Source organism: Drosophila busckii, chromosome 3R (genome assembly GCF_011750605.1).
Source record: "Drosophila busckii strain San Diego stock center, stock number 13000-0081.31 chromosome 3R, ASM1175060v1, whole genome shotgun sequence".
Classification (NCBI taxonomy): Eukaryota; Metazoa; Arthropoda; class Insecta; order Diptera; family Drosophilidae; genus Drosophila; species Drosophila busckii.
The window spans coordinates 21,107,681-21,132,302 of NC_046607.1; the positions used below are offsets into that span (position 1 = coordinate 21,107,681).

The 24,622-nt window shown below is 41.8% G+C and overlaps 10 protein-coding genes across 10 annotated transcripts; 6 read left to right on the forward strand and 4 right to left on the reverse strand.

Moving 5' to 3' along the window:
• Nucleotides 1-420: 420 nt before the first annotated feature.
• Nucleotides 421-1,897, reverse strand: LOC108603990 (serine protease HTRA2, mitochondrial). The gene is made up of 2 exons (XM_017993219.1): nt 711-1,897; nt 421-654 (listed from the first exon to the last, which is right to left on the reverse strand). The coding sequence occupies exons 1-2, from the start codon at nt 1,823-1,825 to the stop codon at nt 489-491; spliced, it is 1,281 nt and encodes a 426-aa protein (XP_017848708.1). The 5' UTR covers nt 1,826-1,897; the 3' UTR covers nt 421-488.
• Nucleotides 1,898-2,020: 123 nt separating this feature from the next.
• Nucleotides 2,021-3,503, forward strand: LOC108603991 (cleavage stimulation factor subunit 2 tau variant). The gene is made up of 2 exons (XM_017993220.1): nt 2,021-2,266; nt 2,340-3,503. Exons 1-2 carry the CDS (start codon nt 2,130-2,132, stop codon nt 3,439-3,441), a joined length of 1,239 nt encoding a protein of 412 aa, XP_017848709.1. The 5' UTR covers nt 2,021-2,129; the 3' UTR covers nt 3,442-3,503.
• On the reverse strand, nt 3,497-5,884 carry LOC108603989 (cleavage and polyadenylation specificity factor 73). The gene is made up of 5 exons (XM_017993218.1): nt 5,731-5,884; nt 5,510-5,671; nt 4,163-5,454; nt 3,661-4,103; nt 3,497-3,604 (listed from the first exon to the last, which is right to left on the reverse strand). The coding sequence occupies exons 1-5, from the start codon at nt 5,802-5,804 to the stop codon at nt 3,515-3,517; spliced, it is 2,061 nt and encodes a 686-aa protein (XP_017848707.1). The 5' UTR covers nt 5,805-5,884; the 3' UTR covers nt 3,497-3,514.
• A 63-nt stretch (nt 5,885-5,947) lies between these two features.
• Nucleotides 5,948-7,050, forward strand: LOC108603992 (Golgi SNAP receptor complex member 1). Its single transcript, XM_017993222.1, has 4 exons — nt 5,948-6,049; nt 6,106-6,281; nt 6,333-6,718; nt 6,770-7,050. Exons 1-4 carry the CDS (start codon nt 6,022-6,024, stop codon nt 6,870-6,872), a joined length of 693 nt encoding a protein of 230 aa, XP_017848711.1. The 5' UTR covers nt 5,948-6,021; the 3' UTR covers nt 6,873-7,050.
• A 147-nt stretch (nt 7,051-7,197) lies between these two features.
• On the forward strand, nt 7,198-8,019 carry LOC108602527 (mitochondrial import inner membrane translocase subunit Tim22). The gene is made up of 3 exons (XM_017990661.1): nt 7,198-7,507; nt 7,568-7,761; nt 7,818-8,019. Exons 1-3 carry the CDS (start codon nt 7,270-7,272, stop codon nt 7,971-7,973), a joined length of 588 nt encoding a protein of 195 aa, XP_017846150.1. The 5' UTR covers nt 7,198-7,269; the 3' UTR covers nt 7,974-8,019.
• Nucleotides 8,020-9,672: 1,653 nt separating this feature from the next.
• LOC108604440 (leucine-rich alpha-2-glycoprotein) lies at nt 9,673-12,212 on the forward strand. The gene is made up of 2 exons (XM_017993917.1): nt 9,673-9,716; nt 10,419-12,212. Exons 1-2 carry the CDS (start codon nt 9,693-9,695, stop codon nt 11,994-11,996), a joined length of 1,602 nt encoding a protein of 533 aa, XP_017849406.1. The 5' UTR covers nt 9,673-9,692; the 3' UTR covers nt 11,997-12,212.
• Nucleotides 12,213-12,256: 44 nt separating this feature from the next.
• LOC108604439 lies at nt 12,257-14,470 on the reverse strand. The gene is made up of 4 exons (XM_017993916.1): nt 14,342-14,470; nt 14,231-14,278; nt 13,768-14,165; nt 12,257-13,716 (listed from the first exon to the last, which is right to left on the reverse strand). The coding sequence occupies exons 1-4, from the start codon at nt 14,387-14,389 to the stop codon at nt 12,384-12,386; spliced, it is 1,827 nt and encodes a 608-aa protein (XP_017849405.1). The 5' UTR covers nt 14,390-14,470; the 3' UTR covers nt 12,257-12,383.
• A 634-nt stretch (nt 14,471-15,104) lies between these two features.
• On the forward strand, nt 15,105-16,047 carry LOC108601434 (odorant receptor 88a-like). The gene is made up of 3 exons (XM_017989331.1): nt 15,105-15,743; nt 15,826-15,948; nt 16,000-16,047. Exons 1-3 carry the CDS (start codon nt 15,105-15,107, stop codon nt 16,045-16,047), a joined length of 810 nt encoding a protein of 269 aa, XP_017844820.1.
• Nucleotides 16,048-16,428: 381 nt separating this feature from the next.
• On the forward strand, nt 16,429-17,660 carry LOC108601435 (odorant receptor 88a-like). The gene is made up of 3 exons (XM_017989333.1): nt 16,429-17,355; nt 17,408-17,563; nt 17,613-17,660. Exons 1-3 carry the CDS (start codon nt 16,429-16,431, stop codon nt 17,658-17,660), a joined length of 1,131 nt encoding a protein of 376 aa, XP_017844822.1.
• Nucleotides 17,661-17,910: 250 nt separating this feature from the next.
• Nucleotides 17,911-24,390, reverse strand: LOC108604285 (NADP-dependent malic enzyme). The gene is made up of 4 exons (XM_017993694.1): nt 24,314-24,390; nt 22,110-22,791; nt 18,730-19,658; nt 17,911-18,674 (listed from the first exon to the last, which is right to left on the reverse strand). Exons 1-4 carry the CDS (start codon nt 24,373-24,375, stop codon nt 18,005-18,007), a joined length of 2,343 nt encoding a protein of 780 aa, XP_017849183.1. The 5' UTR covers nt 24,376-24,390; the 3' UTR covers nt 17,911-18,004.
• Between the last annotated feature and the right edge of the window lie 232 nt (nt 24,391-24,622).

Here is a 24,622-nt window from a genome sequence, read left to right on the forward strand (position 1 = left end):
CGAAAGGAGAAATCGAAAAACTGTTTGGCAGACACTTTAGCGCCGTGCACACTTACCCCTTGCTCTTGATGCGTAAAAGAAGTTAACTGTTTTGCTCGTTATTTCAAATGATCCATATGTAGTTATAATGCACAACACTTTCGATTTAGACAATTTTAAAGCGCGACTAACGAAGTTGTCACGGCACACAAGTAAGAGTTAAAACTATTTGGCGGCAACTTTGCATGCGCGCTGCATGACAAGGGCTATATGCTATGTAATCTAAGCAAATCATGTGTTGGCAAATTTGCGCACAATTAACAAGACAAAAAGCTGCCTAATATATAACTACCACGAATATTTTTTGAATTAGATACGTGTCAAACAGTTGTAAGTTACAGTGGCAGTTTATCTTTATATTGCAAACTAAAAACATTTTTACAATTTTTTTTTGTGCTTATACCAAAGCAATGGTCTATAAATGTCAAAAATTTATATATATTATATCATCAAGGATCTTCTGGCGTTATAGTCACTTGCATTTGCTTAACGCCGCGCAGTATGACAATATCCAACTCCTTTTTGTTATCCGCCAAGGCATCATAGACATCCGAAGAGTTTTTGATCTCCTTCTTGTTAATGTGGGTTACTATGTCGCCGGGCTGAAGGCCACCACTGAAATTCAAAAGTAAATGAGCATACGTCTGACAATAGCTGATTGCTACACTTACCTATGCGCTGGTGAGCCCACAATAACCTTCCACACGAGCACACCGTGATTTAGATTGTTGGGCATGTTTTGGCTACGCGACTTCAGCTCAAATAGAATGTCTGGCGTGAGGGTGAGCATGGTTATGCCCATATACCGCTTAACCGGATAGCCTGTCTTGTAGGCGGAGCCCTTCTTGCGACGCTCAGCGGCGCGTTCCAGGAATACTTTTACATAATCAATGGGTATGGCAAAGCTAATGCCAGCCGTGACTTTCATAGAGTTGACACCAATGGCCTCGCCATCCAGATTCACCAGCGGTCCACCCGAGTTGCCAAAGGTTATAGCTGCATCCGTTTGCAGGTAATTAATGTCACGATTGCGCAGACCCAACTCTTGCGAGGCACGCTGTGTAGAACTTATAACGCCCGCCGTCACCGTGTTGCTCAAAGCTAGTGGGCTGCCCAAGGCCACAACCCACTCGCCGGAGCGCAGGGTACTGCTTTTGCCCAGCCTCATTACGGGCAGATTGGACACCTGTATGCGAAGTGTTGCCAAGTCAGAGGTCTGATCCACATCCTCAATGGTTGCTGGAAATGTGCGTCCATCGGATAGGCGTACCTGCACCATCGTATTGGGCTTGTTGATAACCACATGTGCATTGGTCAGTATAAGACCATTCTGCTCAATCACAAAGCCAGAACCATTGGAAGCCGTTATGGGCTGGCCACTGAAGTAGTCAAAGTGACGCGTGTCTTTAATTTCTATATAGACAACAGAGTCGGCGCAGCCTCCCACCACATCTGCTATAAAATTAAATTCACGCCGCCGGCCTGTCATCTGGCGTGCCGAAATCGTTGGTGTCAACTCTTCGCGTTGTGCAACCAACGTGCTGGCCACAGCTCCCAGCGAGAAGGGTACAAAGAAACGCACTGCAGAGCGCCAACTGTATTTGCCATTGCCATTGTTTTTGTTGTTATTGTTGTTGCTGTTGTCACTATTATTTCCATCTTCTCCTCCCGTTTTACTCTTACTGTTCTTTAGTGAGTGTGTTGTTCGGCTGGAGCAATGGTATAACGTGGGCGCACTACACCGCTTGATAAACTTTTCTAATTTATTAATACTACGCAGCGCCATTTCTGTGATGTGTGATTGTTTTTTTGTTGTTGTTTTTTTTATTTGTTATTTAATGTGTACGTCTTTGACATTTAATGCACAGCTGATTTGCTAGCCTAAAGAAGCTGCTCGCTACGCACATTTTTGTAGATGATACTTGCTAATTGCGTCGTTGAGTTGCGTCTTTTACTTTGGCTTGCTTTTTTTTACAGCTTAGCAACACTTGCAAATTCCGGCATTTTCCATTTAGCAGCACTGGTTGACAACGCTAAAATAATTTAATCTGCTTTATATTTATTGTTAAAAGGAAAAACAAATCGGCGCCATGGCGGATAAAGCACAAGAACAGAGTATTATGGACAAGTCCATGCGGTCAGTGTTCGTGGGCAATATACCGTACGAAGCAACCGAGGAGAAGCTTAAAGAAATTTTCAGCGAAGTCGGACCGGTGCTGTCGCTCAAGTAAGCCCTATTTATTTAGTATGCTTAATTAATACATATACATATATGTTAGCTAACAAATATCTCTCATAAGGCTGGTGTTTGACCGCGAGAGCGGAAAACCCAAAGGCTTTGGCTTCTGTGAATACAAGGATCAGGAAACAGCGCTAAGTGCCATGCGTAATCTCAATGGATACGAAATTGGCGGGCGTACATTGCGCGTGGACAATGCTTGTACAGAGAAATCGCGCATGGAAATGCAGCAGCTGTTGCAAGGCCCACAGGTTGAGAATCCCTATGGCGAACCCTGCGATCCCGACGATGCGCCAGAGCTGATTACCAAAACGGTTGCATCGCTGCCGCCCGAACAGATGTACGAATTGATGAAACAAATGAAACTGTGCATTGTTAGCAATCCCTCGGAGGCGCGTCAGATGCTTATGCTGAATCCTCAATTGGCCTATGCCTTGCTGCAAGCCATGGTCGTGATGCGCATTGTTGATCCGCAGCAGGCGCTCGGTATGCTTTTCAAAGCTAATCAAATGCCACCTGTGCTGGGCGGCAATCCTCATCAAGGTGGTGGCATGTCACAGCAGCAGCCACCACCGCAACAAGCGCCAAGAGAGCCGTCTGGAGTGCAGTCAATGTCCGGGCCCGGTCCCAACTTTAGTAATATGCATCCCAATGACATTGATTTGCGCATGGTACCCGGCGGTGTTCCCGTTAATATGGATCCGCGCATGATGAATCGCAATATAGACCAAGATATGCGTCAAGTGCCCGGCGCTATGCCTAACCCGGTGCCAGCACCAATTATGGATCCACGTACACGCGGACAAATGCAGCAACAGCAAGTAGCCCCGTCTGCATCTGTACCATACCCAAGCGATCCACGACAGCGTCCAATGGATCCACGTCTGCGTGGTGCAATGCCGCCCGGCCCTGTGCAGGCGCCACAGCAACCAACACCGCAGCAAGTCGTCACTGCACAGCAGCAGTCGGCGGCATTGCAATTGCAGAGTCGCTTGGGCGCACATGGTGTACTGCCATCTGATGCTTCCGATCAGGAGAAGGCTGCACTTATCATGCAAGTGTTGCAGTTGTCCGATGATCAGATTGCACAATTGCCGCCAGAGCAGCGTGCCAGCATTTTGGTGCTCAAGGAGCAAATTGCCAAGACCAGAACTGCGCGCTAAATGATTTTAATAACCACAAATGTTACAACTTAAATAAAATAAAATACATGCTTGAATTGGAATTTATATTTATTTAATAGGTTGATACCAAGATCTGATGCAACTTTTGTACAGTAGTGTTAAGCATTTGACGCAGTGCCTCATCCTCAGAGCAAACGACAGCCTACAAGACAAGCGGAGATTAGAAATTATTTATTTAGAATGTACATTGTAACTTACCAGAGTTTCAAGATTGATTTCGGCATGCTTGCCACTAACAGTCACGGGCAGGACATCACCCTTGAACAGCTTGGGCACACAGCTCTCGCCAAAGGTATCTTGCAGCGTCTCCATGAGGCATTCGCGAAAGCGTGACTCCTCCGACTTGGTTTGCTTGGCAGCGCCCTTGATATTAGTGCCGCCCAGCTCGGATTGCATGAGACACGCCAAGACAGCATCAGCATAGACATCATTAACATGCGTTGCCTGCCATTCCATGACGATAATTTTTTGCTCCACTGTAAGCTCTACGCAGTTGAAGACGCGTAGCTTGCGCTCCGGATCCACAACCTCAACGCAGCCAGCGCCAATACGATCCAAAAGCAGCTGCAATGTTGCCAACGAGCTGGTCCAGGGTATGGACTGACGTTGCGTTACCACCGACATGCTCATGTCCGTGTATTCTAAATAAAAGTTAAATGTTAACACAACTAATTTTATATACAAATTATTAAGTACTTACTGCCTAGATCCGAAGGCGCCAGCAAATGATACTTAAAGTCGCGCTTGACCAGCACACCAGAGAGCTTACCGCCCACTTCTGGTTTCTTGGCCGCCAGATTGCCCATTACCTTTGCCGTTTTCTCACCACGAAAATAGAGATCCACTGCGTGTGTATTACGTGGATTATAGAATTTAATATCGGTGCTGGCGTCCGCTTCATATTCACGCTGCAGCGCCAGCTTCAGACGCGACATTTCGTTCTGTTCGCCATGCACAAGCACCACATGATTGGGCCGCAGCATGCGTATAAATTCGCTGGTCTGCTGGTAATCCGTATGCGCTGAGAAGGATATATAGTCTACGGACATGTTAAGGGGTAGCTTTTGTCCCGAGAGCGTTGTAATCTCCTCCGGCTCAGATAAGATAGTTTTAGCCAAGGTACCCTCAACACAATAACCAGCTATAATGACGCCGTTCTTAGGATCTGTGCACCAGCTTTCGAACAGCTCACGCGACAATCCCGACTGCAGCATACCAGGTGAAGCCATAATGACGCAAGGACCGATATCATCAAAGTGATCAATGCCCTTCAAATTGGATATATGACGAAACACAAAAGGATTATTGACTGCAATCTGGCGTCTAATGCGATCATTCATGGCATTAATGTAGGTCTGATAGACAGCCATGCACTTCTTGGCCAACGAGGAAGCATAGTAGATGGGTATTTCATGCAGATCAGGATTCTGTGACCAGAACTCATCCAGTATAAGTAAAAGCTCCTGGGCACGGCCCAACGCGAACACGGGTATGAGCACACGCCCGCCCTGCATAACAATCTTTTGAACTAGAGATGTAAAACGAGTCTCACGATCCTCGCGCTTTTCATGAATGTGTGTGCCGTAGGTAGACTCGGTGATAAGTACATCGGGTTTTTTGGGCGGTACCTCGGCTGCCATTAAATGTCTATCCTCTTGGCGTGAGAAGTCGCCTGTGTACAATATTTTAATGCCTGCAATTTCTATCATAAACATGGCAGCACCCAGCACGTGTCCAGCATTGTAGGCGCAAAAGCGCACGCCCATAACATCGCGCTCCTCATGGAAATTAATTGTCTCTATCTTTTCCATGGAGGCTTCGAGGTCCGCTTCCGTGTACAACATTTGCTCTGTTGATATATTGCTGATTTTAATGTAATCCGACAACATCCAGCGATATATAGCTTTGGTAGCATGTGTCATAAAGCAACGCCCGCGAAAACTAGTCTTCATCAGAAACCAAGGCAAGGCGCCACAGTGGTCCAAATGAAAACTGTTGAAACATACTTTAAATTAATTGTTAAAAGTAAAGCTTAAATTAAACGCACTGTGTTATAAATAACAAATCGATTTCATCGGCTTCTATTAAATCCACATAGGGCAGCGCATCCATGCCAGACAAACCCGGATGTATGCCACAATCCAGCATTATCTTCTTGCCTTTGAATTCCAGCATGATACATGAGCGTCCCACTTCCTGACCGGCACCGCTGTTGGCAAATTGAAGAGACCGGTTAACCAAAGCGCTTAAATGTTTATTTTTACTTACAGTGGCTTGATCTGCAACAGATCACTCTCCTCGTCCGGCACACGTGCATCATTATTCGATTGTGCCTGTGACATTGTACATAGAGCTATAAACTATTATTTTTTTATTTTAAACGTTGTAAACACATTAATGCTTGTCGCAATTTGAGCCAGGGCTGCCAACGTCGTTCTTTTTGGCTTGAATAGTGCTAGAGCAAAATTAGTAAGTATCGTATCGAATGAGTAAGTATCGCTCTCCACTCTATCAACAAACTAGCGCATACAAATAAAAGTTAAGTAAAAATTCCGGACAATGCAAATGGGTGGCTCTAGCTATGATGGTAATACTTAAAATTAAATACATACTTAACTACCTGCTAATATAAACTGTCTGCAGTGCTACGCAAGCAGGCGCGCACTTTGGAGAATGAAATTGATATGAAATTGGTTGCGTTTAGCAAAATTGGAGCTGGCAGCAGCAGCATTAGTAACAGCAGCGCTGACACATCACCATTGCTGGGTGAACATGTATTTGACTCCCTTTCAGCTGAAATTGAAGAAATGCTCGATAAGGTAAGTTGTTAAAGTTAAAGTAACGAATCAAGCACTAACTCTACGTTGTAGTTGTCCAGCCTAAATGAAACGATGGCGGACCTGCCAGCAACAGGTGCTGCAGCTGTTCACACTCTTCAGCGGCATAGAGAGATACTGCAGGGATACAGGCAGGAATTTAACAAAATCTCTGCCAATCACACAATGCGTATAGAGCGTGAAGAGCTGCTGCGTGGATCGGGTCTCGCTACCAGTAGCAGTCCATCCATATCAGGCCTCAGTCGCCGCGAAATGTATATGAAGGAGAGTGGTCATCTAAGCAGTGCCGGCAATATGGTCAACGATCAAATAAACATTGCCATAGAAACAAGGGACAACTTACATGCTCAGCGACAAGCCTTCAAGCGACTTCAGACACGTTTCAATGACATTTCTAATCGTTTTCCTTTAATATCAAGGTAAACAATATTTACACGCCCACTGAAAACGATATTAATTACTTTTATCAGTCTTATACAGCGCATAAACATCAAGAAACGACGCGATTCGCTTATATTGGGCGCAGTGATAGCATTCTGTGTAATTCTACTGCTGATTTATGCTTTTAATTGAGAGCGTTCCAAAGATTTGACCCATGTATTAATCAAATGCAATTAGTGCATGTTTTATTTAATTTTTGGTATATATATATTGTATGTATAATCAACTTGTGATAGCAATAAAATGTAATTTTAAGCAAGGTGTGCATTAGCTTACGTATAATATCAAATTATTGCTTGTTATGAGAGCTTAATTTATTAAAGAATATTAGCAATTTAAATTGTTTCTAATTTCTTTGTGTTTATGCTTAAAACAGAAATCGATAGCTCAATTTATCGAGACGCTTGCCATATGTAGACAACTCTGTCAGCTGTTAGCAATGTGATAAGCCTATTAAATTAATACATAACAAACACACTTTTTGATTTTGTTATTTCTGTATTAAAACATTTAAGTAAAATATTTGAAAATGTCAATGATACCCAATCCAGGGTCAAATCCCGAGGAGGCGGCAAAGCCGCGCATGTTTGACAACGCCGACCTGGATAAAATGGCAATGCAATTTGTTGGCAATATGCAGAGATATCGTGAAAATATTATAATACCAAAATCTAATGGACCAATTAAAATCAAAACAAACGAAGAAAAATTAATAGAAACTGCTGTTGAGAGTTGTGGCTTTAAAAGTGCAATGGCTTGTGTTATGGGTAAGTGCTAATAAATAGTTTATGTCTCTAGAGTTATTACAAATTGTTCTCATATTTCAGGCTACGGCTTGGGTGCTGCGCTGGGTCTGTTTAGTGCATCTGTGAATCCCAATATGTCCGATCCCTTTGCGAATGAAAAGAAACAAACGGCACGCCAAGTGCTGAAAGAGATGCGCTCCACAACGCATTCATATGCAAAGAACTTTGCGCTAATTGGCGCTGTCTTCTCAGTAGTGGAGTGCACGATAGAGAGCGTAAGTGAGAATGAGATTTACAAGACCGCTTACTAATTGAAGCATGTATCCTATAGAAACGCGGCGTTACAGACTGGAAAAACGGCACCTATGCTGGTGGCATTACTGGTGGCCTGATTGGACTGCGTGCTGGAATTAAGGCAGGCATCATTGGCGGCTTGGGCTTTGCGGCATTCTCCACAGCTATAGACTACTACATGCATAGCAGATAGACGCTGTTGTACATACTAATTATATTGTATAAATGTTTGTTCTTAATCACAACTCTGGTTTCAAACACAACTTCAAAGTTGACCGCAAGCAACACGCACCGGAAGAACGTGCCACTAATAGTTTCCGCTGAATGCAATTGCATTTCTTCTAGCTAAAGCTGCACATTAAAATGAAACGAGCGCTTGGACAGTGTGGCATAGTCTCGAATCCGAATTCGGCCTATGACCGGTTTGGCGCTTAACTCCCCAAGCGGGAGAGGGCACAGAGGCAAATCGTTCTCCAGCTTTTGTGGGAACGGGAATCGATATGCAGCAGCTTAAAGCTGCCGTCACAACAAATTCCAGTTTCAGTACAATTTGAGCAACAGGCAGGTAACAAACGCAGCTGCTACGTTTTCGCTTTCAACTTGCAACTCTACAAGAGTTTACACAATTAACAAAAATAACGAAGATGAACTTTCAAAGGCAGCTGCAAAAGTGCAGACCACTAAAAAAGAAATAAACGGGTTTCATCTGCAAGTTGAAAGGCGACGCGAGTGTATTTGTGTTGGTTCTGTTTGTATCTGTGTGTGTGTGTGTCTATTGGATCGCGTGTAGTCATTTTAAAAATGTGCTTGCCAGACAAACAAATGCGGAATATTGGAATTAAAGATACACACACAAAATAACTTCAAGTGACTCACAGCTGCCGCAGCTTTATTGTTTATGCAACCAATTGTCAGTCTTTGGCCACAAACATTTGTTTATTTTTTTCTTTTGTAGCCCCTCTTAAAGTCGCATCAATTTACATGTTCAGCCAACAGCTCAATTTGCTTCGAATACTAATACAGTAAAACTTAAGTGGATATTAACTTAAGAGAAAAATCTACAGTGAAATGCTATATAATTAAAGTTGTGAGATTTGCTGTGAGTTGTTAAAAATCATTAAGATTCGCATTGCTTTCAAAAAACAGAATTCGAATACAATCGAAGCTCTACTGTACATATTCATAAAGACATATGTGTCACTCATAAATCGTAGCGCAAAGTTCAATGAAACCAAATGACATACATAGTACGTATAGTTTATATACAATTAGGCTGCATAGTGCCCCGATCGCTATCGAATGATCTTTCTATTTTATAGTATTCACATCGAGATCAGTGAGAGCTCTTAGGCATTGAGAGTAAACATCATTTGCTTTTGCGCTCACTTATCATAACTCCTTATCTTATCATAAATAATCACCCCAATACAAACACACATATGGATACATATGTATGTTTTGTATGAATAAAATACTGAAATGGAGCCAATAACATGCTGCTCCTATTTTTTGTAGTCAGTATGCAGCTGGCATAGAAGACAGAATCTACGATTACGACCTTGCCAAAGCAGAGTGCAGAGTGTTGATGATTCAACTTTGAAGACACATTCATTCTTAGACATTGGATATTTTAATAGAGAGCGAAAGTGTGTGTGAGCGTGTGTGTGTGCGTGAGCGTGGGAGAGTAAGAGGCCTATCTAATCAAACCAAATATCGCCTAGAACCGTTGGGCGCTACATTTATTTATTCAGTTTAGCTTCTACTCTTGAAAAGTCTGCGCGGCGCAGAGCACGCTGTAAAAATTAAACTTTTATAAACAAGTGCAAGCAATTGCAATAACATAATTGTTATTGTTAATAAATACAAACTAAAAGCGTATAAAATATAAAAACAAAACTTGTAACGCGACAAAATGAAGCATAAACTTTTGCTGCTGGTAAGTAAACTTATTTTTACTAAAATGTCAAACTGTAGCGTTTATCTTATCAGACATTGTTTTCGGATACAGTCAGCTATAGTATGCGTATAAGTACTATATAGATCTACATATATATATGTATATATAGTGAAGAGGGAAACCTTTTTATAATTGGAAGCGTAAATAGCTATATCATTTATAATACTTCGAACGAGTGCAACGGAAATTGAATTCAAACAAATCGAACATAAGCTGAGCAACGTGAGATAAGAGATAAGCCGTTACCTAGGCTTAACTACCAATGCATGCGCCTTCTCACTCTCTTTTGCTTGCGGTAGGCCCTACACTATGTTGAGAGCGTAGGTGTGTGATCAAAAGACGCTCTCTAAGCAATTGAGAGCGGCGGCTCGGTAACAGCTTAGATTAAGTGACGCTCTCTAAGCAATTGAGAGCGTAGGCTTTAAATAGAGGTGCAGTTTAGTGGGAGCTCAGTCGAGGGTCGCAGTTCAAGCTGTGCAGGTGATTAGTGCAAGTTATTAAAATTTGGTTTTCTATCAAGCATAATTGCTTATCTAAAATTTAAAAATTACTCATGGCATAGAATAAACAACAGCTGTGTTTTAACTATGAGTAAACAGTTGGCAGGTGTTCTCTGAAGTAAACAGAGATAAAGAATGCCACAAAAAAATTAATTATGCTTTATAATTTCTATTATTGCAGTTGCTAAATGCAGCAGCTTTGCTGCTGAACTACGCCAGTGCACAACATGAGGATATACCCTATCAGCCAGTGACGCAGATTTGCCAAACATGCGTTTGCCTCAGTGTGCAGGACAGCAATCATCGGCTGCATCAGACGCTCAATTGCGCCACAAAGAATTTCGAGCACATACTGGCGCGTTGGCCCAGCGAGTTTGGCACACAGCATACGGGCATGGAGATAGTTTCACTGTATTCGGGCAACAACATTAAATTGCTGCAGCAGCTACCGGCGACAAATGCAACGGTGACCTTTGCCTGTAATCATTGCGGCATAATGCAAATGCAAGCGCCGCTGTTTATGGATGTGCCACATGTGGAGAGTCTGTTTCTTGCGTGGAACAAGATAAGCGACAATACGCTGCAGCCGGAGCTGTTTCGTGGTCCCTTCAATGGCAGCAAATACGAACCAATTGGCCTCAGAGATCTCGATCTGAGTCACAACAGCATAGCGCGTCTGGACGCCAAGCTGTTCGAGTATACGCCAGAGCTGCGCAAGTTGGCGCTAGCATACAATCGGCTCAGTGTGCTGGATGCAACCACAACTGCTGCATTGGCTAGCATTGCCAAGCTGCAGCGCTTGGACTTGTCGTATAATGGTTTGGTTACGCTGCCCTCGGATTTGTTCGCAAAGCATAACGAGCTGCGCAGCTTGGACTTGTCCGGTAACAAGTTAGCCACAGTGTCCGCTAGCATACAACAGCTGGGCGCCACGCTGCAGCAGCTGAGCCTAATGTTCAATCCCATCATCAAACTGGAGGCCAAGAGCTTTCAGCAACTGCAAGCGCTGCGGCGTCTCAACATAAGCGACATGCCCTTGCTGCGCAGCATAGAGCAAGGTGCACTGCAGCTGCGTGCGCTGGAGCAGCTGGACTGCAAAAATAATCCCAAGCTGGAGCGCTTAGAGTTCAATGATCTGCAGCAAAGTCGCAATCTAACTACGTTGGATCTATCAGGCAATGGACTAAGCACTCTCAATTTGAATGTGAGCAGCAACAGCAGCGCTGCCTTGTGGCCACGTCTGCGTAGCTTGTCCATAGCAACGAATCCTTGGGACTGCAGCTGCGAATTGCTGCAAGCTTTGGAACAAGCTGGTGCGCCTAAGTCGCTGTCGCCTGATTCGGTGGGCGCGCGTTGTGACACGCCCTATTTGTTGGCTGGAGCGCCGCTGCACAACTTGACAGCCACGCAGATCTGCAGCATGGTGATACCTAAAAAGTATATGGCTGTGGATGATGATCCGCCACGCTTTTTGCGCCGCCGCTATGTAATACTCACCGTCATTATTGCCAGCATTGTGGTCGTGCTGGGATTGATCATTGGTTTCATTGTGGTCTGCATACGTCGTCGTCTCAAGGGCAGCGACTATGGCGTGCAGCCCATACGCTACACCAGCGTGCGAGGCAGCAATCTATCCGCCTTCTCGCAGCTGCAGCCGGCTTCGGTTACCAGCAAGTTCAACAATGCTGCGGCAGCAACAGCGACCACAGCTGGAGCTGGTGCAGCCAACAGCAATTTGACGGGCGCACCAAATGCTTGAGCAGTATTCCTACTTGCAACATGCCGCAAGCGCTTTGTAGCCAAAGATTACATGAAGAAGAAAGACAAAAAGACTTTTGCCAGCTTATTCTGTACATATTCCATTATTTGTATAATCCAGAGCTGCTCCGAGTGTCTGGTATTGCCATCGCCTGTTTATATTTTTTGTACTTAAGTTCCTTAGTTTATACAATTTTTAACAAATAAAATGCAATTTTTTGAAACACATTTAGTTTAGTAAAAAGCTGTGCATGTTCTTTAATAAATGTATAAAGTTCATGTTTGATATAATTTATGCTATATAGAAAAGTGATATCAACAAATGTTCACAACTCAACGTCTAAGGTATAAATTGATTAAATAAAGTAAACAACTATTGAGTTGAGTCCTAGCATTCGCTTTCGAGCAGCTCCTCTGGAGCAGCTGTTGGCATTGCTGCGTCCAGCTTAAATAGATTGATTGCCTGTTTTTGTGCCAGAAATTGGCGCATTTCAGCAAAGTTATCACGTTCCTTGAGCTGTTTGCTGCGCTGTCTGCTGCTGGCAGCTGCTTCGTCGGCAGAATCGGAGCCAGAGCTGGAGCCATCATAATCACTTTGAGTTGCTGTTGCTGCTGCTGCTTCAGTAATGCGATTATCCAGCTGCTGCTGTTCATCCTGCACCTGCTCCATTTTGCCAAAGAGCTCATCTACATTAATACCTTTGGCTGTAAGTACTTCACGCTCCTTTTGCAGCATCACTTGGCGTATGGGATCAATGCGATCCTTCAGCTGTCTGAGCACAGGTTTAAATTTGCTTTTGGTTATGCGCTTCTCAAAGTTAAGCAGCTCCTTTTCGGGTGTAGGATACGGTGCATGCTGATCTTCCTGCTGACGCGCCTCCTCCGCATCATACATATAAGCATAGAAGTCATCACGACCTTGCGGATCATCAGGCTGCTCTGAGAACTCGACGCGCAATATGCTCTCGGGAAACTCATCACTTTTGGCTGCCTGACTGCTCGAACGCGGCGTATCCAGCTCCAAGTCCAGCTTGCTGTGCAGAAACTTATTGTAGACCAGCATCAAGCGTTGAAAGTCATCACAGCATACGGCCAAAGCATTTTCAATGCCGCGCATATTGTGAGCCACAGCCACCAGATGCTTGGTATTGTTTTTATGTGCGGCCTCTGTTGCAGTTAGTTGCTGCAAGGTTACATCTAATGCTTGACACTCGCCAGCTACGGCCACCATGCATGCGCTAAGCTTCAACGATGAATGCTGCAGCACAGCAATGGGACCGCTTTGTTGTTGCTGCGTTTTGCTTGCATGCAGCTGCGCCAGCTCCATTTGCTGTTTGTTCTGCATCGCCAGCGCTAGATTCTTGAAATGCTGTTCTTCCTCCTGCACTAGCTGCTGCAGCAGATTGTCAATCTTTACAAACTCCTCGCTGAGCTGCGATATCGATGGCTTGGTCATAATAGTTAAAGCTAATCGCAGTAAATATTGCGACTGCACATAGGCAAAGATGTTGTGAAAATCCTTTATATGCTTGGGACTATAGTCCGTGACATTGTTTTTGAAGTACTCGCACTCGCGCAGCTCCTCCATGGACGCATAGAATGGACCATATTTGGTGGGCAGCGGATAGTCGGTCTCCAGCTTGCGCGTTGCATCGTAGAGTATTTCCGTAACTTCCTTAGCAGCCGTAATGCAATCCCAAGCGCGTTCAATTTGTCGCGATCTGCAAAATTTACTTTATAAACTGACTACATAAAGTATTTGCAGCACTTACTCAATCAGCTCTGCCTGCTTCATTATAATAATCTCTTGAAAGTACGTCATATTGCGTCGAATGCAGTTGCCAAACTCATCAATGGTCTTGACCAGCTTCTCCAGCTTGCGCTCCACAATCTTATTGCGGCAAACAAATACATTTTTAACGCCATAGAGCGTACCAAATGTGCCGCTTAGCAATATGGCCGGCAAAAGTGTTAAGCGCCAACCGCGCGGCGTTACAAAATGTTCCAGGACAGTGCCGCCCAGCAGCAAAGCAGCATTCCGCGTTGTTAACAACTGCCAGTCATTTGCTCTTGCCGCATGTTGTTGCATACACTGTTCCAGCGCCTCCACATGGTCCACGAGCAGGCGCTTTGAGTAGAGTATGAGCTGCAGCAAATGATCTGTGATGGCCTGTTACATATATTTATGTAAATATTACATATAAAAGATTGATAAAGGTTAAACTTAATGCTCACCTGTCTTTGCTTTAGCTCGTCGGTTAGCTGTTGCTGCCCCAGGCATGCCTGCACAATTTAAAGAATTAAATAATAAATTGCTAGCAAATTGAATATATTTAACGCTCTTACTTTTATTCTTTCCATTTTTATGTTGTTAAATTCTAAAAACACAAACATGCATATTATTACCAAAACGCGTGCCTAAAATACCAACTTAAAATACCAATTTAAAAATCGATAAATTTTGCATATCGATGTGCTAAAACGTGCTTTTCAAATTTATAAAGCTATAAAACTAACTGCCAGTTGACATAAAAGGCAAATTTTCATTCCAACAAGAATTGCAAGATTCTTTCTTCAGTAATTTAATTACTAGTTAAGCCCATTTCGCCAATTAATAGCACCACTGCTGTATTATTACCTGCATAAGCTACAATTAAGCCCATTGCAATTAAGAACTTAATGCAAGGCTCCATATATTGGCATCTTCTATAAAAGCCTTTCACAGTGTCGACTGCGCGCTAAAGTAAATCGGAGCGCAATGGGAAAACTTATTAAGTTTGATCAATTCCTAATTTTTCAAAAGTTTCTGCATATATTTCATATGATACACTTTCAATTGTATCGCGATAATAACGGTCGTTTAGCAAGTAAACCTAATTTAGTGTTTGTATTTTCATTTGGCGTAGATATTTTATATTTCGGTTTTAATATGTTCGATACTATAAAATCAAAGTATTTGGATGTGCCTTCAAGTCAGAATTTACCCGTTTTAAGCATAACTGTGTACTTTACTATTCGAGGATTTGCACTGTTTCTAAAACGACAGGATATAATAAATATACTCAATGAGCTCGATGACATATTTCCTAATAATTTGACCACACAAAGGATGTACAAGGTGGATCAGGCGTATGCTAACTTTCTAAAACGTTATAGCTACGTTAAAGCCTTTACAATCCTTGCTCTCACTGGATTCGCCTGCGCTCCTGTCGTCATGTATATTCTCACCTATGAAGACCGTCATGCGCCAATATTGCTGGATCATCAAATACTTGGTGGTTGGCTGCCATTTGATCTAAGGCAGAATCATTATGTTTATCCACTAGTCTGGGCCTACGATGTAATTTCCACCGTAACTGGCGCTGCTTTCTTCAGCAGCTTCGATACCATATTCAATGCAGTGCAAGCTCAACTTATAATGCATTACGATTGCCTCTGCCGCAACATTAAAGACATTAATGTGGCTTACAGTGTTACGTCGAATGATGAACAACAGTTCTATGTGGAGCTAGGATATTTAATTGAACGTCATCAGCATCTAAATGCACTCGTTAATCACTTTAACACCATTGTCAGGGGTGCCATATTTTCAACTCATCTTGTGGGCGCCACATCTATATGTTTTCATCTGTATTTAATAACAGAGTCGCAGGATTTGTTAATGATTGGAAAATACGTTATTCCCACTTTGGTATTGGTGGTTTTTACGTTTGAGATTTGTCTGCGTGGCGCACAGCTAGAGGAGGCCGTAAGTAAAGCTTACCTTAAAGAGTTATAATTTATATTTTTAATTTCAGTCAGAACGCCTAAATTATGTACTTTACCATCAGAATTGGTATATGGGAAGCAGAAAATATCGCAGGCTTATATTAATGTGGCTTAAATATGCGCAACTGACCAAGAATGTGAATGCCTATGGAATGGTTAAAGTCAATATGGTTCATTTTAGTGAGGTGAGAGACAATTAAATTATTATGCACATTATGTATATTTATATGTTTCAGATTATGAAGCTGGCCTACAGACTTTTTGCATTTCTTAAATCCAATTAAAATGCTTAAAGTGAACTTAAAGAACATTTTTTATAGTAAAACTATATGAATGGCACTATAATTAGACACAATTGTAAAATGCATTCCCCCTATAGAAATCCTATTTATGATGTGCTAGACCCACAGTAAGGCTTTTATTCAAGGTCAGTTTTGCTTAAGCAAATTATTAAGTTGTTAAGCTAGTAATTATATCTGGGATACGCAATTATATATCAATTAAGAATAGAGCCTGTTAGTAGAATATATAGATGTCTTGGCATGTAAAACTTCGCAGTGATCCTTGGGAGTTCAGCTTGTGTAGTAACAACAAAAATGAATGAGAACAACTTGATTCAATTTGAACAATTCTGGGTATTTCAACGGGTACAACGACGTTTTCATATGGTACATTTTCCGCTAATACGCGATGCTAATGGACGTTTAAAAAGTAAACCCAATTTGGTATTCGGCTTATCCTTTTTGCTGGATGCATTATATTTTGGCTTGAATGCATACGATATTCTAAGATCCAAATACTTGGGAGTGGCTTCACATCAGAATGTGCCCGTTTTAAGCATCACAATATTCTTTACCATGCGTGGCATTGCAAGCTATATAAAACGACATGATACTATGAATTTTCTGAACGAACTGGATAGGATATTTCCCAAAGATTTGGAGACACAAAGGTTATATAAAGTGGAGCAGGCGCATAAAGAATTTGTTAAGCGCTACAATGCTGTGCGCAATATTGTGCTCATATCACTTAATGGTTTCATCTGGACACCTGTACTGGTTTATATGGTAACCTGTGCAGGTCGCGATAAGTCCATAATCATGGATCATCAAGTGCTTGGCGGCTGGCTGCCTTGGAATTTGAGACAAAGCCACATGGCTTATCCTTTGGTCGTGCTCATTGACGTTGTCTGCACTCTATCGGGCTCTGCCTTCTTCACTGGCTTCGATACCTTCTTCAGTTCGATGCAGCAACAGCTTGTTATGCACTTTGATTGTCTCTGCCGTAACATAGAGCTGCTAGATGGCAGCTACAGTGAGAACTCCAATGATGCAGCTGAACTCTATAAACATATTGGTGAATTAATACGCAACCATCAGCATTTGAACTCGCTCTGCGATCAGTTTAATGATATATTTAAAGCAGCTATATTTACTACACATCTGGTGGTTGCCACTACGATTTGTTGTCATTTATATTTGATTACGGAAACACAGGATGTGCTGCTGATTATTAAATATATATTGCCTACATTGGTATTGGTGGGTTTCACCTTTGAGATTTGCATGCGTTCCACGCAATTACATGAAGCTGTAAGTATAAAACAATTCCAACAAGTTTACATAAATCTAAAGCAATTTTAAGTCTCTACGCGTAAATTCTACAATTTACGAACAAAATTGGTATCAGGGCACCAAGAAATATCGCAAGCTTATGCTTATCTGGCTTAGATATGCAGAAATACCTAAGGAAATCAATGCCTATGGTCTAATTGAAGTCAATATGATGCACTTTACAGATGTAAGTAACATTATTAAATTAATAAATATTATATTGTTTGATATTGCAGATGATGCAGTTGGCCTACAGACTCTTTACGTTTCTTAAGTCAAACTAAGCATAAAAACACCGCTTTGTTTATTGTTTTATTATTTATTATCATAATATATGTAGTTTATATAACTAGTTTGTGTACACGTTACATGGTATTTGAAATAGATTTTGTTTAGCATATTAATATCCCATTTATATAAATATATTGTATATTCAACAGCATAAAAATTGTTCGCTTAGTAAAAATTTGCATGGTGATTATCTTTTGGTGATTTGCTGGTTACAAACAATTTTGAAGACGTTATAAAAAATAAATAACATATGCGGGAGCTGGCAACTTGTAGAAGCAAATGGAATGAAACTATTAAGCTGCCTTTGAATGCGAATGAATGAGTGCTATAGATATATTTACAGAGGATAGGTGCTGGGCAAGGCACGTGAGTAATCAAGATCATACATTTGGGATTTAATGAATGCCAGCTTGTTCTCAGGCTCGGGATGGAGTGTGGCCAAGTTCTTCTTATAGGCATAGCACACAATGCGCTCGGCAATGGCAACTGAGCATTTGACAATTGTATCGAGAGGGGGATACAGGCTGCCCCTTTCGAGATCCTCCTTGGACACAATGTCAGCCAAGCATTCAGCTGAGATAAGGAACACCTCCTCGGGAATGGTCAACATGCCAGCGCAGAGCACGCCCAAGGCAATGCCTGGGAATATGTACGAGTTGTTGCCTTGGCCAGGATAGAACTTGCGATTGTTGTAAGTGACGGGTGGGAAGGGTGAGCCGGAGGCAAAGATGCATTTGCCCTGAGTATAAGTGTAGGCCTGCTCAGCGGTGCACTCAGCCTTGCTGGTGGGATTGGACAGCGCAAAGATGATGGGCGCTTCATTATACTCAGCCATTTGTTCGAGTATTTCCTTGGTGAAGGCACCACCCTGAGCAGAAGCACCAATAAGCACATTGGGACGAATTCTGCGCACAGCTTCCTCGAAAGTATCAATGGGCGGATGATTCTGTGCAAAACGACGCTTATGCTCGGTGAGATTATCACGCTCTTTAACAATGACGCCACGACTGTAAATGAAAATCTTTAGTAGCTATCAAAGTAAGCCAAGCTAATGCTGCTTACCTGTCGACCATCCAAATGTGCGACTTGGCTTCATCCTCGGTAAGACCCTCCTGCATCATGGCCATGGTGCAGAGACCAGCAATGCCGAGCGCAGCTTCGCCAGCACCCAGGAACAACAGCACGTTGTCCTTGAGCTGCGTCTTCTTGATCTTCAGCGATGCCAGCAAACCAGCAACGGCAACCGATGCAGTGCCCTGGATATCATCATTGAAGGTGCAATAGCTATCGCGATACTTGGCCAGCAAACGGAAAGCATTAGCATTGCCAAAGTCCTCGAATTGAATGAGACAGTTTTGGCCAAAGCGACGCACACAAGCGCGCATAAACTCCTCGACAAAGTCATCATAGAGTTCGCCAGTTACACGCTGCTGACGCAGACCAACATAGAGTGGATCCTCCAGTATGGACTTGGTATTGGTGCCCACGTCCAGCGTAATGGGCAGACACTGATGTGGCTTAATGCCAGCCAGCGCTGTATACAACGACAACTTGCCCACAGGAATGCCCATGCCGTTGGCGCCCAGATCGCCCAAGCCCAGAATGCGTTCACCATCAGTAACCACAATGGCGCGCACATCCATTTCGGGCCAGTTCTTGAGCACATTATAGACATGGCCCTTGTCCTTAATGGAAATGTACATGCCCTTGGGCTGCTGGTAAACCAAACTGTACTTCTGGCAGGCCAAACCAACGGTGGGAGTGTAAACCAGCGGCATCATGTGTGCTACATCCGAAGCCAGCACCTTGTAGAACAAACGCTCATTGCGCTCTGACAGTCCAATCAGATACATATACTTGTCCAGATCATTTTCCAGACGATCCAGCAGCGTGCGGCAGTGCTTCACCTGCTCATCAGCTGTGCGCACCACATAGGGCAGCAGACCATGAATGCCCAGCTGCTGACGCTCCTCATGTGTAAAGGCAAGACCCTAGTAAGAATATAAATTTGATTAGACATATATAAATTGCATAGTTAGAAATTTGCAGGCTTATCTGCAGACAGCGCCTGAGCACGCGCCACAGATCGCATGACTAACAACCCAGACAATATGTCTATCAGTCTAAGCTGATTTCACTGAACTTTGTTGGCCTCCCAAAAGACTCAAAACTGACAGCTCCTCTACTTTTTTTTTGACGTGTTTGCAGTTCAAAGTCAATTCATGCTGGGTGTGTGCAAATTAGTTTAATTAGAAAGTCAGTACTACAAAAAATAATGACTCAGTAACTATACTTAGCCTGTTTTATTTCTAACTCTAAGTTGGGCGTGATTTGCAGCTATGCGGGTCAGTCAAACATTTTTTTATAAATTTAAAAATTACCACGTACATAGTAACTGCATTTAGATAAGTTAATCAGCTAATTATGCAACTACATGCATATAAAGGAAACAAGCGGCAAACAATCAAAAGTCGTGACATGACAAAGAAGCTATAATTTGTGCAAAAAACATGACATACGACATTTGAAAAATACCTTTATAACAAATTATTTAAAATATGTTTAAATTTATAAAAAAGACGCGCATGACGAGATTTGTAATTTTACTTCAAAGCAGGTTTAACCAGAAAAATACGTCACGCATTTAAATTTTTAAACTTAAATTTTTCGCTGACTAATGCTAAGACTGATGAAAAAATCCTCAGCAATGCGTAATCTAATCAAGCTGTTTAACATTAAATTAACAAAAATAATATATGTATAAAGCAAAAACAATGCGCGTGGCAAAAGTAGTTTGGGTAATTTTATAGTTTGTTTATATGGCAGTGAAGACGTCATCGATGGGAGCTGTTGAAATACGAGTGCGAACTGTTGAAACCGACACCATTGACATTGAAATTCGTGCGTTGAGATCGTTTGCTTGGCAACAACTTAACAGTTAGCGGCAATTTTATACATGCACGCCCAACGTTGCGTATACGTAACGCAGATAGCAATTACATATAATCTTATGTTTCAAAAGCTTGCAAAAAAATGAGTGCAAACACGAAAAGTGAAGTGAAAAGCAAAGCTCAGCTGATGTTTGCCGCGTCTGGGCAATCAGCAGCATCATTATCAGCTAAGCACCCAAGATTATCAAGAGGATGACGACACACGACGCCAATTTGTTACAAATTGTTTCCTCCAGCTAAGGTGAGGGGTCATTTGGTTGTCTATTGTGTAAAATATGGGTCAGCTACAACTTTGAACTTTTTATTTTAAAATTATACAAGGCCAATTGCTTAAAGTGACTTGCATGTATTTTTTTTAATAATTGCTAGCAATTTGTTAAGTTACAGTAGCGTACTGCTGGCCAAGCACGTACGAAGCATTAATATTTTTAAGCTCCAGCACACATTTCTTTATCTAAACAGTTACTAATGATATGCTAATATTGTTAATATACAGGCTATGGACATTAAATGCTAAATTAATGCAGGTCAGTGCTGGTTGCTACTGAAAAAGTCGCGTATATTGCACTGCAATGCGATAAGCAGCTGTTGTTGAAACTTTCCGTTGTTCAAGGCGCAACAAAGAAATTATTTTTTTCGCTTAAACTTTTTGCATTGATATGCGCTATCAGTCTAGCAGGGTTCAAGTTTTCCCTATAATATAATTTAAATTAATTGAATTACTGATTTAATGCTCATGCGCCTTTTACGCTGCCGCCGCCGACGCTGCAGCAGCAGTTCATTAGCTTCTCTTCCGTTCTGCTCTCTCTCTCAAGCTTTTTGCATAAACAAATTGAGCTTTCAATGGGGCTGCGGCTGCATCTGCTCGTTGACAATGAACTTGATTGAGGTTTCTTTTATCAGCGCGCAATGGACCATATAATTTATTAGCAAGCATTCAAGTAATTTTTATCGATTTTCTAAGCAACAACAACAAACAATTCGGCAAATACACGCCATAAGTATGACGGGCAACAAATAATTCAATAAAAAAATTGGTCTTTGGTCTTCCAGTGTGTGGCGCGTGTGGACTTGTTAGTTATTTAGGTTTTGTTTGTATGTATAGCCGCTTGTATGTCATATAAAGGTCATGCACACGTTTCAAAAAGTAGATTTTTTAAAAATTAATGCCGGCTGACACGAGTTTCAATATTTGAGCATTTTGACATTGAATAATTACTTGAGAAAAAAAATAGACTAGCAAATTTTATATATTTTTTGTTAAAGGGCAGGCGTGTGTAATTTAGTTCAAATAAATAATATTTGCGAGCACGTAGCTAACGCGCCTCCTTAAATTATATATACAAGCTCATACATATCAATTGTATTGTGTGTATTGTATGTACATATATTATATATATATCTCAAAAAACAACCCCACACAAGTTAGCGTGTTCTCAGCTGGTATTTTTCCACTATTTTCGATACGTAATGCGAGGAGCTCTAGCTTACCTTAGAATAGCGTTTGTTCTGCAGACGCTCCAAGCCGCTGATGGCGCCAACGATCTCATTATCCCCAGTGCCCCAGAGTCCCAGGCGATCGCGCTTTTGTTCGTTGCTCATGTTGCTGCTGCTGTAGTTGCGTTGCTGTTGCAAATTGTAGTTGCTGCTGCTTCCTAGCTGCGATTGATGTATCTCGTTCAGGCTTTGCTGCAATTGTTGCCACTGGCTCGAGGATATTAATGGCGTTGACACAAAATTCTCGTTTGTATTCTGTAGTTTGCTTATGCTTGTGGTTGTTGCTGTTGCTGTTGCAGCTGCTGTTGGCCCGTCAACGTTGTGTTGCGTACTGATTTGTGTTGTGAGTTTTGCACAATTGGAAAGTTCGTATTCGAGTGTTGTCGTTGTAGTCGTATGATTTTTACACACACGACTACTGCTAGTGCTCGAGTGTGTTTGTGTGTGTGAGTGGGAGTGTAGACATACACCTTGGTTGTTGTTGTTGTTGGGGCCGCTCTCTTGGCCCAGTGCGCGTGAGCACAAATCAGCTGTTAGGCAGTGAGAGTGAGAGCCAACGGGTATTGTGGTTTTATAGTAGCCCTGCTCATCTTGTTGTTGTTTCTTTTGCGGATACGGGGTTATTTGACCATTGGAAGGGCTGAGCGAATTGTTTGCCGTTGGATAGACCGGCGAGCTAAGAGAGAGAGAGAGCAGAAGAGAGCGTGAGTGTGAGAGTGTGAGTGTGGTGAGACTATAATTCAATAATGAGAACTCAACACGTTGCGTGTTGTGTGATGTGATGTTATGTGATAAATTTATTATTATGACAGCAGTTGTAGTTTCATTGATTAAAAACGTTCAAGCTTGTAGATTGCTTAAAACAAAGTTAGTTTAAAAAGTTGCTAAGTCATTCTTTAATAGCATTAGCAACTTTTTAAGCTTAACATGCTGCGAGTTCATGAGCACAGAAATTTTCGCTTTTGCTAATAATTCAGCAACAGGTGATGGGTGCTTGATAAGCATAGCAGACAGATCCAACACGCCTGGCTTTGTAGTTTGCCCCCATCATTATAACAATAATGATAGTATATTGTATATGTAAAATTTGCTTATCAATGTGATTAATTTTATGTACTCACTGCCTTTTCAGTTTGCCAAGGGCATTGAATACAGAAAAGCGACGTGCAACAAAATACATTTTGGCAACTGTTATCGTACGATAATTACACTTTATTATGTAATTGGCTGCTATTTTTATTGATGTTTTAAAGGCAAATTTTTCACTTGTCTATATGACTGCAACGTCGCGACATTCAACTTGAACTGAGCGCTGTTAAGGGATAGTTTAGCTGAGTTTCACTTTGTTTTTCCCATTTATGTTTTGCAGTATTCAATTCGATTTCTATACACTAACAACGGGTGCTATAGTTTGTTTAAAAGACTTTGTGCGTTTAAGCCAAAAGCATTTTGTTGGCTACAACGCTAGTTTGCAACACAATATAAGCTATTTGAATATTTAAACTGAACTGCAAGCGTATCTAAACTTCGACTAGCTTTATTAATTTTAATGATAGCAACGGGAGCGACAACAGCTGACTGTAAACAACAAAACTGATAAGAGCTCAACAACTTTTGCATGTAAACATGTTTGCAAATTGATTAAGTCAACAGCTTGGCTTAAGCATTGCTAATGTGTCAACTAAATTCATTTAGGCATTGTTTAGCTGTGAACTAAATTTTATTAACTGGCAACCTTAATCGCCACCTTGAATTTATGCGTGTGAGCGTGAATTGGCAAATGACGTCACGCATTTTCGATAATAGCGTTAAAGCGGCTAATAAATTGAATTGTATATAGCACACACAGGTGTTTGACCTTCATAAATATGCATGCATTTATATTTTACTTTCATATTTTGAAACAATAACAGCTTAGGGGCTAGCCTATGACCACTAGTCATATTACAAAGAGGCGGTGCAGAGACTAGTGCGTGTGTGTGTGTGTGTGTCCTTAAATCACGCGTAATTAATTGATCTATCGCGCCATTGAACATTAATTACAAGCTGGGGCAGCAATAAGTGTCCCACTTGTATTAGAAATGGGCGTACTTGTTGCCAGATTAGCAATTACTTTGCTTTCTGATGCATGTAAATAGATTAAGATTCACTAATTTGACAACTTTTCGAGCTACCCATGTCAAATATTTGTCACTTACCCATTTTCGTCAAAGTGCCTCACCGCATTGCGATCGGCACAAATGGAACTGGAATTACCCATTTTAACTTAAAACGTTTATATTTGCGCACTACTAGAAAGTTAACGAAAGGACTTTAACTTGCACAATTTAATAACAAAAACACGCACGTTCTTTCAATATTCAACAAAAAACATTAATTGTTAGCTTAGCGCCTGCGGCTGGTCACCAAGTGTTTAACTTTAACTATTATCCGAACGAAATGCAGTCTCAAACTAAAACTGAAACCAAGCCGTCCACTTGTTACAATCACATTCGTCGCTTGGCCAA

Coding starts and splice junctions, on each gene's coding strand:
- LOC108603990 (XM_017993219.1), bottom strand. CDS start 1,825: ATGGCGCTGCGTAGTATTAATAAATTAGAAAAGTTTATCAAGCGGTGT. Junction 655..710: donor GTGGGCTCACCAGCGCATAG/GTAAGTGTAGCA, acceptor TTTGAATTTCAG/TGGTGGCCTTCAGCCCGGCG.
- LOC108603991 (XM_017993220.1), top strand. CDS start 2,130: ATGGCGGATAAAGCACAAGAACAGAGTATTATGGACAAGTCCATGCGG. Junction 2,267..2,339: donor GGACCGGTGCTGTCGCTCAA/GTAAGCCCTATT, acceptor ATCTCTCATAAG/GCTGGTGTTTGACCGCGAGA.
- LOC108603989 (XM_017993218.1), bottom strand. CDS start 5,804: ATGTCACAGGCACAATCGAATAATGATGCACGTGTGCCGGACGAGGAG. Junction 4,104..4,162: donor GGCGCCTTCGGATCTAGGCA/GTAAGTACTTAA, acceptor ACTTTTATTTAG/AATACACGGACATGAGCATG. Junction 3,605..3,660: donor AAATCAATCTTGAAACTCTG/GTAAGTTACAAT, acceptor CTTGTCTTGTAG/GCTGTCGTTTGCTCTGAGGA.
- LOC108603992 (XM_017993222.1), top strand. CDS start 6,022: ATGCAAATGGGTGGCTCTAGCTATGATG. Junction 6,282..6,332: donor TTGAAGAAATGCTCGATAAG/GTAAGTTGTTAA, acceptor TCTACGTTGTAG/TTGTCCAGCCTAAATGAAAC. Junction 6,719..6,769: donor CGTTTTCCTTTAATATCAAG/GTAAACAATATT, acceptor TACTTTTATCAG/TCTTATACAGCGCATAAACA.
- LOC108602527 (XM_017990661.1), top strand. CDS start 7,270: ATGTCAATGATACCCAATCCAGGGTCAAATCCCGAGGAGGCGGCAAAG. Junction 7,508..7,567: donor TGCAATGGCTTGTGTTATGG/GTAAGTGCTAAT, acceptor CTCATATTTCAG/GCTACGGCTTGGGTGCTGCG. Junction 7,762..7,817: donor TGGAGTGCACGATAGAGAGC/GTAAGTGAGAAT, acceptor TGTATCCTATAG/AAACGCGGCGTTACAGACTG.
- LOC108604440 (XM_017993917.1), top strand. CDS start 9,693: ATGAAGCATAAACTTTTGCTGCTG. Junction 9,717..10,418: donor AGCATAAACTTTTGCTGCTG/GTAAGTAAACTT, acceptor CTATTATTGCAG/TTGCTAAATGCAGCAGCTTT.
- LOC108604439 (XM_017993916.1), bottom strand. CDS start 14,389: ATGTTTGTGTTTTTAGAATTTAACAACATAAAAATGGAAAGAATAAAA. Junction 14,279..14,341: donor TAAAAATGGAAAGAATAAAA/GTAAGAGCGTTA, acceptor TAAATTGTGCAG/GCATGCCTGGGGCAGCAACA. Junction 13,717..13,767: donor AAGCAGGCAGAGCTGATTGA/GTAAGTGCTGCA, acceptor TAAATTTTGCAG/ATCGCGACAAATTGAACGCG.
- LOC108601434 (XM_017989331.1), top strand. CDS start 15,105: ATGTACAAGGTGGATCAGGCGTATGCTAACTTTCTAAAACGTTATAGC. Junction 15,744..15,825: donor GCGCACAGCTAGAGGAGGCC/GTAAGTAAAGCT, acceptor CTTTACCATCAG/AATTGGTATATGGGAAGCAG. Junction 15,949..15,999: donor ATATGGTTCATTTTAGTGAG/GTGAGAGACAAT, acceptor TATATGTTTCAG/ATTATGAAGCTGGCCTACAG.
- LOC108601435 (XM_017989333.1), top strand. CDS start 16,429: ATGGTACATTTTCCGCTAATACGCGATGCTAATGGACGTTTAAAAAGT. Junction 17,356..17,407: donor CCACGCAATTACATGAAGCT/GTAAGTATAAAA, acceptor AGCAATTTTAAG/TCTCTACGCGTAAATTCTAC. Junction 17,564..17,612: donor ATATGATGCACTTTACAGAT/GTAAGTAACATT, acceptor TTGATATTGCAG/ATGATGCAGTTGGCCTACAG.
- LOC108604285 (XM_017993694.1), bottom strand. CDS start 24,375: ATGGGTAATTCCAGTTCCATTTGTGCCGATCGCAATGCGGTGAGGCAC. Junction 19,659..22,109: donor AGAACAAACGCTATTCTAAG/GTAAGCTAGAGC, acceptor TATTCTTACTAG/GGTCTTGCCTTTACACATGA. Junction 18,675..18,729: donor CACATTTGGATGGTCGACAG/GTAAGCAGCATT, acceptor TTTCATTTACAG/TCGTGGCGTCATTGTTAAAG.